The 11,879-nt window shown below is 39.7% G+C and overlaps 1 protein-coding gene across 1 annotated transcript; it reads left to right on the top strand.

Annotated features, from left to right (window-relative positions):
* Positions 1-5,480: 5,480 nt before the first annotated feature.
* Positions 5,481-7,699, top strand: ier5l (immediate early response 5-like). The gene has a single exon (XM_036529455.1). The coding sequence runs from the start codon at positions 5,620-5,622 to the stop codon at positions 6,523-6,525; it is 906 nt and encodes a 301-aa protein (XP_036385348.1). The 5' UTR covers positions 5,481-5,619; the 3' UTR covers positions 6,526-7,699.
* Positions 7,700-11,879: the final 4,180 nt, after the last annotated feature.

Raw genomic sequence — 11,879 nt, 5'->3', positions numbered from 1 at the left:
CCCCATCAATACGTGAGAAGGAGGCAGTATTTTATTGGCTGGGACCACTGTAACTAATGCTGCTCTTTAAAATGTTTCAGAACATGTGCACAGTATTATATTGGCATGTATGTACCATACAACAATGCAGCAAAAGAGGTGAAGTTTCTTCCTCCCTCCCTCGATAGATGATTGGTTTGTCTTTGCTTGTGCTATTGCAGTCTATGAAGGCACAGAAGAGACTAATGGCTGGATTCAATCACCATTCATCCTTGACTTAGACTCACAGTTAAATAAAAATGTTGATTTTGTTCACAAACACAGTTTGGAAAGTTCACTGAACCACCAAATTAATTAAATAAATAGCATTTTTATTGAAAAAGTAATACCCGCATTAATTTGGTAAATATTGGTTGAATCTAGACCTTACAATGGATCCAGTGTTGGCTGTCATTTACTGGTACCATTTATGGTGGAAGAAATGGTATTTGAGAGTCATGTGGACTTACACCAGGTATGCTTCATAAATAAAAATGTATAACACGTTGGGCCTTTTTCAGCGTGTCCCACATTTATTTAATATAGTCTAATGCATGTTGTATTCATAAACAAAGGTTTTGGGGAAAAAATTACAGCATATACTACAGGAATTATTTTAGGAATAGTAATAGTAATAGGAATGAGACAATGCAATTTAAAAAATTGCAGTTAATCTTTGTATGACCTGAACTGTGTACATCTATCAACCACTCCAATTGCATTTTTCTTTCAGACAAAATATCTTCCCTCCAAAAAGTCCACATTTCTTGGCAGGTAATTAGAATTAGAATTTAGAAGCACAATGACTGCTTAAGTGAGGTTACAAGCATTACCCAAAGGCCATCATGAAATCTAGAAATGAGAGGAGGCAATATGCCAATAGCTGTCTTTAACATTTGACACATTTGCCTTGAGAGATTATTGAAAAGATGACGAAGAAATGTTTGTGTATATGTATCAAATAAACCCATTTCATGTAATATGTTGTATCATTATTCTGTTAATAGACAGTGATTTGACCTGTGTAGTATTTTGATTGGGCTTGCAGGCTTGTTTGTTATTTATTGCAGCAAAGAAAATTTTGTCAATACTTTCAAAGAAATCAGTTCTTCAATCTGGTAATCCTTAAGATTGTGCTTTTAATTATTTGTATACCATTTATATAAAATAGTGGAGTTATGTCTCTTTGAGGATATTTCATGAAAATGTCACACTATTTTCATTCAATATTGAATTTTTACATATATTCAGCCTAAAAAGCTCCAAAATCAAACTCTCTCCCTAACTTTCTGTTACCCCAAATTCCTTGTCTTTCTGTTACACATGCACACACACTGACATACATACACAGACACATGCATACACTCACTCTCACACCACTAGGATCTTTCTCTCTCTCTCTCTCTCTCTCTCTCTCTCTCTCTCTCTCTCTCACACACACACACACACACACACACACACACACACACACACACACACACACACACACACATCCTCTCTCACACACAGTGGAGCTTATCACAATTCCAGTTTGGTAGCCTCTCTTACTTACACATGCGGCTATTGATTTCTTCCTTCAATGCATGGCTAAAAGAGGGATATTCTGTTCCCAGGCATTGTTAAGATGCAGCACTGGTACAGCATTGTCTCCTGCATTGGACAGATCTGAGCCAGGGCTAAAATATCCGCGCTCCATAAGAACTGCTGCATCTGCACGATTCTACCATAATTCAGCTCCAGCACTTGCATGCAAAGGGTGTGTGTTTTTTTTTTTTGGGGGGGGGGGGGGGGGGGTCAGGGAGTCTAGGTTTGTTTAAAGCCATCCTGACTCATTGCAATGCACAGCTATGTATACATTACCAGCTAATTTTGATATTTGAGGAAAACAAGACAATGAATAAAGGAAAGATCCTTCTTGATATTTTCATATTTTTAAAGCATCTGAATCATGATGTGCATGAACTGCAAGCTGGGGAGATGGGGAAACATTATACACTGTAGACATTAAACATGTGGATCAGGCAAAAAGTAAGCCTGTAAAGACAGTAAAAGGGGAGGATGTGGGGGATATCATTATTACCACTGTAGGCAAGGAACATGACAGCCTCCATGTTTCCCCTTAAAGGATTCTGAGGATTTTCCAAGTTGCAAATATCATTGCATATTAGATTTACCCTGATAAACAATATATGTATATATCTGTTCTTATATGAAATTGAAAATACAAAGAAATTCCTTTTTAATATCATTTGAAAATAGGGAGCAGACCTGAGTTTCGCAAAATCACTTTGTACCCCATCTCTGTACGCTTTATTGCCACATACATTAATTCGGTTTTTGTAATGTAATCTATTACATTACATATTAATATTATATTAAATATTACATTATATATTATCTATTATGTAATATAATCTATTATAAAAATGACATTTTTTCCATTTTGAACATTTCAGGACAATAATAAAGACACAACAAATGAAAAAAAAAACATTGAAGGACTCCCATCACTAATTTCTGCGGGGTAGCTTCTGAAACTACCCTTTATAGCAGATTTACATTTTGATCTGTTACTATACTTTGATTTCTTGTTTGCAACAGGTGGAAGCTGAAAGCAGAATAAAAATATATTTTTCTGTGTGTGCTATTTGTCATTGTTTGCTACTTTGCAATATAAAGTTAATCTGTTTCCCCCAATACAGTCAGTTCATACTCAAATATGACTGTCTCCTCAACTGGGCTTGTACCAGGACTTTGAACAAAGTACGGCATGGATAGCCTGTTTCTATGCTGTGCTATCTTTTGAGGGTTTGTGTCACTTATATAATGTCTGTCAATGCTTGCTAACTGAACATTGTGAAGGCCAAAGTCCATATAACTAGAAATGAAGCTTCAACACAATGCAAAATACAGAAGGAGTTGCACTGTATCCATCAGCTCCTGTCTGAAAACAAATCAATACGTGAGGCCAGGCGAGCCATGCTTCCATTTCTGCACTCGTTGTACTGTAAATATTATGGCGTTCAGCATCATTGGCAGGTTTGATTTCTGTGCAAGATGTTCACAGAATACATTTTCAAACAAATCATCATCACAGAGTGCTTGTAGCCTGAGGGTTAGAGAGTGTAATTCATAGCACCATGACCCTGTGGCCAGATTTGGAGTTTGAGAAATAACAAAAACACTCTTGTAGTAAAATGGCAGCCTTGTATGGGGCTAAAATTCTATGGGACAATGCAGCCTGCTGTGCAAGTGGTACATCCCCCTGTGAGGAGGGTACCACATTACCCGCAATCCAGCTCTTCTACATGTAGGTGGGTACCATTTACCACTTTTTGGTCATTATAGCCTGGAGATCGAATGAACAACCTGGGGTTGGGGCAGACAATCTAACCACAACACCACTGAACCAGTTCATCATACAAATTCTTCAATAATGTACCTTTCACTTTGCATTTAGTCACTCAGCCACTTGGGGCTTTAAGACCAGGAAATATAGACCTGGGGCAATACCCAAAAACCTAGCGCACAGACAAAGGAAGCCCTGGTGTTTTTCAGTTGTCTTTCCATCTACAAGAATGCTGACCTCTGATGTCACAATATATTCTGACAAAACAGAACAGTTCTCACCCAAGAAAAAGCCGAAGAAGCACACCAAAGTAATCACAGCATAGCCAAGCTGGAGATGCCAATGTGTTCTTTCAAATTGTTAACCCACTTCTGGTTGAGAAAGAAAAATAGAGACTGGGCTAAGCGTTTCTGTTCAGAAAACACCAACATCATAGTGTTAGTTGGTCTAATGTCTCCACTCTTGGTCCCACGGGCTTAGGGACATGACCAAGGCCACGAGCAGGGTTTAAAGCCTCAAGTCAATGTCGCTCATGGCCTCATTAAGTCCTGAAGAAGATCATGGAAAGGGCTGGTAGCCCACTAGCCATAGTTCTTCCGAGTCAGGGTTCCACCAGTGGACTGTGAACCAAAAACAAAGTAGCATAGGTCTCAGGCGTAGCATCATTTTTTATGATCATCTGATACAACACAGTGAGTTCGTTTATTAAATAATCGGTCATCATTGAAAATAGTCAGGGAATAATTTCACACACATACTTTGAGTTAGTCAGAGAAGCCAAATGTAAATGTTGCTGGTGAGATACTTCTTCCTATTGAGTAAAGGTTACAAGTAAAGCTGTAAGCTGTAAAGGGTGCATATTGAACCATTTGCTGCTGGGGGCTTGTGGGGGAACTCCAAGCCATCCACACAAGACAAGATGGAAAAGACCCTTGTGTTTTTGGGAAAAAATCGAATCCATTATCTTTAAACAACCTGAATTTGCTCTCTGCAGTGTTATTAAGATGTATTTATGAACACACGAATAATTATGGAAAACACTCAATACTGTACTATAAACTTACTTACCTTAGAATGGAAAAAAGAACAATTAAGCTTTCTGACTGATTTGTTACCTGTTCTACATATGTGTCTTTGTTCATACTGTTCTTAGGACATGTGCCATATGGATCTTGCCAAGACAGTTTTACAAATTTCTCTAGACAAAAGCATACGGCAAATGCTTAGTTAATAAAGAAATGCATAATCTAAGTGAAATGAATCATAGTATTACTCCTGAACAATAGATGAAATATGTCATCCAAGGACCAAGGAAACTGTTGGTGCTGGTTACAAAGGCTTGTGAAAATTTTACATGCTAAGAAAGATCTTACAAGTAAAGTCTGTTGCAAATATGTACATTTTCATTATTATTATTGAGATTATTTATCTGAAAGTAAAATCAGGTTGGACTGTTATCATAATAAGGACTTATCTGGATCTGATTTTTACTAAACACATTTGAATTTAAATATATAAATACTTGTGATAATAGCACAATAAAAATATAATAATATTTAAAATGTTGAAAATTGAATCATAAAAATTTAATTTACTCTTTGCATTGCGTTTCTGCGTATCTGAATATCAGTAAAATGAATTCTCGTTTCAGGGTTTAAAGAAGATATGGCCCCCGCCCCCTAATTTCTTCTTTGTAGCGTATGGGGAGGCGGTGGTGGGGGTGTAATTTACGAAATACGACATTACCTGCAAAATATTTCGATTATAATTTGTTATCCTTGCTATAAATAACTGTTATGTTCTTTTTATACTTTTAAAAGTCTGTAAAGTTGACTCGTGTTATGTATTCACAGCTGCCAACTGATCGAGCGCTCTACCGCTCAAATGCGTCTCATGAGAACATTCCAGTTTGGTAAAGTCAGTTTGGTATTTGAATAGCACAGAAGAACCGCCTCTCTCTGATTGGTCATGACCAGAGACTGTAGGTGGGTTATGCATGTCAGTCATTGATAAACCCGAGCTTTCGTTGGAGCTGAGAGTTGTGGGCGGAAACCTATTCGAAATATAAATACTCTGGTGAAGCGTTTCAAGCAAATGATTGCTTTCCTGCGTGTAGAGGGGAGTGGGAGCTGTGTTCAATGTTTCTCCACGAACGACTTAAGCCCTCGCCCCCGAACGAAATACCGTGATTTTCACTGAAAGAAAGCCCGTTTTCTTGACCAGAGAAGAGGGGAAACGAAAACGCTTCGATCATGATCAACACGATGGAGTGTGCAGTGGACGCACAGAGTCTGATTTCGATTTCATTACGAAAAATCCACAACTCCAGGACGCAGAGAGGAGGAATCAAGCTGCACAAAAACCTCCTGGTCTCGTACGTCCTTAGGAACGCCAGGCAAGTCTACATGAACGAGAAGTATGCGGAGATTTACCGGATGCAGCAGTACGAGGAGGTGATGACCGTTTGTAACGAGATTCAGGAGCTAAACCCTCTCGATTTAGCCGAGGACTGTGTGGAGCAGAGCGAGGAGTGCTGCGGCGGTGAAAGCGAGCCGGCGAGTCTTTGCGGCGCACTGCTGCCCGCCAGCCACCTAACAGCAGTGCAGTCAGTGCATATCCAAACACCTACTCCCTGCTCTGCGCCTTTATCTCTCCAAAGCGAAGAGGTCTGCAAGGAGACTGATTCTTTCTACCGGAGCTGTTGTGCTGAAGCTTACCCTGTGTCGAATTGCGACTTTTCCTCAAATAATATGTATTGCAACAAAACGACAGTGCTGGACTTGGACACTCACATAGTGACTACTGTTGAAAACGGGTACCTCCACCAGGACTGCTGCGCGCCGCTCCAGCAGTGTTGTCAAGGCGCACAAAACCCAGCAAAGAAGCGCAAGGTTGACTTTGGGTATTACGTGTCAGAAACTGAGGAGCCACAGGATTTTACGCCGTGTAAAAGAGTAAGATTAGAGGATTGTTCATGCCCGTATTCAGAGCAGTTTGATACTTCGAACATTTCCAATCTGATCTCGATCTTCGGGTCGGGGTTTTCGGGTCTGGTGAGCAAGCAGGCGGACTTTGAGCAAGCCTTAAACGGACAATTCTGTAGCAAACAAGCCCTGGCGAGCCTCGGGGCATGGACTAGAGCGATTGTGGCTTTTTGACTCTGTGGTAAATTAGAAACAATTTATTAAATTGTACAGTTTAAACACAAATTGACTTTATTTTTTTCTAAGAAGCTATTTAAACATGGGGCGGTTTTGTTTTGTTTGTCCGTTTGAGTTTCGTTTAAATTGGGAGGGGGTGAATGGTTCTACCACATGTGATGTGCTGGCTTTCCTTTTAAATCGAAAACGTCGACATAACACATTTTAAATGGTTGTTGTGAATTTTAAACGAAATTGATTTCGTTGCCTTAAACCCAACGCATACTGCTAGCTATTGCTACAAACATTTAAAAGTGATTGAATGTCTCGCTCGCGGACTTTCCGTTTCTGTATTTCGACACCGTTGTCTAATTCAAACACTACATAGACCAAACTACAGAGTTTGTGTACAAATCTCGGACTATGTCACCTGGTAAACGCTGTTCTTTGAGATGTCTTTCCAATAACCCTTTTGTGTGTGTTTAATGTGTTGATACACTAAGCAACGAATGTAGGGCAATGCATATACAAATCTGAGCTTTTTATGCCGGCTCGTATTAGCCATTTGTTTTTAATTGTGAGAGCAACTTAAGCACCTAAACTCCTCCTTAGTTTTAGACAGGCGTCAGTAGGGGTACCTTAGCATATATGACCACATGGCTTCAATCTATGGCTTCATTTAATAATTTAATAATGAGCGGGAGGATGTACACTTAGCTTCTCCAAGCTGTGGTTGATGTACGATGTACGCCTTTTAGAATGGTTCTATGTACCTTGACTTGGGGTGCCGGTGTTAAATAAGTTTTGCGGGGTCTATGAAGTCTACTCATGTTACCCTTTCAAGTCAAATTTTAGACTGGTGCGATGAATCGACTACAACTCCCAGAATGCACAAAGTAATTAAACAAATCAGGTGTTTTGACAAGTTGGTCTGTTGAGCGTTGCCCACTCTTCTCCCCATCAATCTCTTAAAGCAAGTTATTGATCGAGCCTTCACCGTTACCCCATAATGCAAACTTGATTTTGTGAAATATTATTTTCTATTTAGACCTTTTGTTCTAAAAAGGCAAATCCACATTTTAGCCATACGTCCCCACATTATATAAGCACTATGTGTACTGAAATAACGTTTTTGGGCGTTCCCTCCATATTTTGTTGGTATTGTATTTTTGTGCATATTAAATTGTATATCACCGGGTAAAACTGTTTTAGAAATATTTGTTAAATTTATAATCTTAATAAAAAATCAAAATGATTTGGCTCTTGACTTCATTCATTGAATGGCGATCTCATGATTAACCACCTGTTGTTCTGAACTCATGATCACATGTATTATTGGGTGCAACTTTTATGAAGTCTATCCTATGGATTTTCCTCTTGGGTGGGTTCTTCAAGTTATCTTCTGGAAGATTTGAAGGTGATGGTCCTCTACAGGCTGTTGACTTAAATCAGAATCTAACACATCTTCATCTAAAATGTTAGTTCATCGTCAGTTTACATGTGTTCCTTCCACAAGTGGTACTTTGTTGCTGCTAGTGCCTGTGCAGTACAAATGAACAATTCTACATTACAGAAATTACCCTGCCACTAACACCCTGGAGTCAGCACCAGCTGGAAGTCACATACAGGTCTTAGCATTTTAAGATTAGCCACAGAGTCAAGCCTAAAGAAGAGCTGTAGAGTTGCAGATATTTGATAAATGACCTCCTTATACGTTATAAGTGACGTTTTTAACTGCTCCATGTTTGCAAAAAAAAAAAAAAAAAACCCTTTTCTCCTTTCAAAGGGAAGAATTCCCAGTTATCACTAACAATGTGTGGGCCCATAACATGTATTGAACAGTGTAACATACTTTCAGATTCATATGGAGCACATGTTGGCTGGATTACCATAAATAAAATGCGGGATGACCACAAGTAATCTAAGGTTCACGCTGATTCCTTGGCGCAATAGATAGTGAATTGGCTCACAATTCCAAAAGGATTCAGATTCAAATGTCCAACTTTGTGTTTGCAGAAAAAATGTTTTTACAAATTAAAACCGCACAGAATTCTTTTCTCGTGACAGCTGCACTTGGCGTGTACGACTTTTCAGAGCAAGTTTGTGTACCTCACGGGCTTTGCTTTCTGGGCATTTTCACCCGTTCTCGCATTTGTTATCTCTGCTACATGCCACTTGGTGGTGTTCTTCAAAATCAATGAAGGTATTAGAGAGCGTGTGCAGCAGCACCTCCGACTGACCTCGACTCCAACGATCCCCGCAACCCCCGCCCCCTATCTCCACTCTTTCGGTTTTTATTCCAACTCGAAACCTTCGGAGTCCTCTCAGCAAGATTCAACAGCAGAATACCCAACGCGTCAAAGCTGCCTAGTGTTCGTCTGTCGTCGTCCAGAGGATGTATCTATTTGGCGTGAAAATAGCTGTTTAAAATTGGACGTACAGCTCGATGATAGATATACCCACTACTTTATTCACCAGTGCAGAGGCATGTTCAAAATTTATCTCGCGATAGGACGATTCTTTATAAACGTTTTAGACCACAATATTCTGCACCCGTAATATGCAAGATATGTTTTATTTTCAGGCCATCAGCGTTGGTTAACTTTTTTTCTTTTCCGTACTCACATGATTGAGACCAAATTTGGTATTTTACTCATGGACATGACTTTCTGTTTTCATTGATAAATGCTAATGGCGAAATTACAATTTTCTATTTTAATCAAATGTTAGAATGTTCCCGATTTCTCTCGGGTGGAGAAATGCTGGTGATAAATACGGCGAGTGATGTAGAGTGAGCTCCTCCTTGTGGTAGGGATGACGAATTGCGTCTTTCCCAGGAATTACTCTGTTGGAATCTGTTGGTGCAACCCTTGGAGGTGCGTCTGCGTCACGCGTCAAACTGCACACGCTTTAAGCCATATATTCCAAACGCTAATGGTAGACAGTGAATTTACACCTTGTGGTATTCTTTCTTGTAAACCTTACCGGGCCAGCTAACTCTACCGATAATCACAGCATCGGTAACAGAGATTACCACTAACATTTACTCCCACTCACTCAACAGCTTTAGTCCGTTTTTTTTCCCAATATTTTCCAATGAGCTATTGTGTGTTATTTTCAGTTCTGTTTCAGGTCAGTAGGGACAGCAACCGTGAATCGTTCCATCTTCTTGTAACTTCACGTTGCCCCACGTGCCCATCCTCGATCTATGTGCATTTCTGGATTTGTATAGAGGTGATAACTGGGACATGTGGTAAATGTTGGAGGTATGCCCGCCTTTTCCTCTGGCCCTGTCTATTTAACTCTCACAAAAAACAGACAATTGTTCAGGAGCATCAGTCAGGGGTAGATGCCACACAGATCAAGATTTCTGTTTACTCCATACAGCAGAAAACCCCAGTTCATCTAGGTAGTGCATTTTATTGTTCCTCATGAACAAGCAGATAATCCTACTCAGAGACTGGGTAACACCTTGCTTTGCCTGCAGATACCAGCAACAAACCTTCGTGAAAGATTGTATAACCCACCATGTGATACAACTATATCCTTACAGAAAAACATAGACATGATAACCTATTCTAGTGAACAGCAGGTTGACCCTTTATCTTTATCTGTTGATCTCTATAGAAATGTTCTGGCCATCCATCTGGGTACACGTTCACATACCAAAGATGATCCACCAGTTTTTAGTGGATGGACAGTTGGGCCAATGTGATAGAAGCTTATATACCATTCAGATGTGTGGGCCGATTAACAGGTGGGCTTTAACAAAGTGGTTCTGCTGCAGTGAAACATTTAAGGACATATCGCAGACTTGAGCCAGGTTCCTTCAATCCAATATGAAAATCCACATTCCTATGGAAACCCTGCTGTTGAAGAAAAAAAACAAACAATTGTCAAGAACAATCAACAGCTGCTGCCATTGGCTTTTCAAGTTTATTTCCACTTTTGAATCCAAATTTTCCAACTGAAAGATGTTCAGAAGGATTGTGCTCATCAAATAAAGTGATGAAAGAAAAGGAAAATAGAGAAAATATGTGTCTGATAGCTCACTTCCTGTTATTTGGGCCTTGGACCATGTTAATTAGCATAACATTGTCAGCAGTATTAAATATTAAACCAGCCCAAGCTGCTGAAGCCAAAAGTGGAAGAGCAGATATTGATCAGTTTTTTCACAAGGTGAACTAACGACAGATCCCCCCCCCCCCCCCAAAAAAAAGAAGACACTAAATACAGCCCAGCAAATATATTATCAGTGGCTTTAACTACTCTAAACTACTGTCTGGGTGATACCGAGATGGGCAATTTCTGGGAACTTAATTTTCAGCCAGGCTGTCAAAAACACTGCTCAAGATTCACTCGCTTAAGTGAATACAGGTCAACAACACAGCATAACACAGCAGCGGGTCGCAGAGCGGTGCAGCGGTGAGGAACAAGACTTGGAACCCAAAAGGTGATGCCCTGGTGGGGTACTGCTGTTGTTCTTGGGCAAGGTACATAATCCAAACTGCCTCAGTAAATATCCATCCATATGAATGGATAATGTAAACGTGGCAAGCTATGCGAGTTAGGACCATCTGCTAAGCAATTTAAATGTAATAACAGCAGACCAAAGCCAAGACCCCTGATTTTCCATAAGGATGCAGGCTTACAATCACTCAGTGATTGGTAAGATTTCATTTTTGGCACCAAACTGAGGATTTGGACTCTCACCTCATGAGCCAGTGTCTACTTTCAACTATAAAACTAGTTTTATTTCTGTATGTTGCAGATATAGGACACCTAACTTAACAAGAGGTCAAGTTCTGAAGAAAAAAACAACAGGCAAACACACTGAAGCTGGTGCAACTCAAGACTCAGTGCTCAGAATGGTGTTAATGTCAAACACATTTGTGTGGGGTTTCATTATGACGCTGGAAGACAGAGAAGTCCACAACTCACATCTGAAGAAGGTGCCGCAATTTTCATTATTCACATTATGATGTTATTGATGACTAGTGGGTGAGGCAAAATGCCTAATCAGCCAATCAAAGGCTAGCCAAGCTTGTGGCATTCTACCAAGCTCAAACTCTGACTTATGTAGGTTGCAGCTTGGTAGAACTACTGAATTCCTCTATGTAAGTAGTCTCCCTTGTTTTGTGTTCACATTTAACCATAAATCATGTAACAGCGATTTGGATCACACAGTCTACAGACTGGTTTATGTTATCCTAGTTTTTGATGGAAGACTCAGATGTTGAGGCTACTCCTCAAAGAGTCGTGAGCTTAGATAACATAACAGCATTTTTTTTTGTTTTTACACTTGCAGCTACATTTGCAGCTATATTTAGCTACACTAAGTGATTGCTTGTTCATTATGTTAATATTAAATT

Source organism: Megalops cyprinoides, chromosome 5 (assembly GCF_013368585.1).
Source record: "Megalops cyprinoides isolate fMegCyp1 chromosome 5, fMegCyp1.pri, whole genome shotgun sequence".
Taxonomy (NCBI): domain Eukaryota; kingdom Metazoa; phylum Chordata; class Actinopteri; order Elopiformes; family Megalopidae; genus Megalops; species Megalops cyprinoides.
The sequence above is the reverse complement of the archived record's forward strand: the minus strand, read 5'-3'. Positions and strand labels throughout refer to the sequence as shown.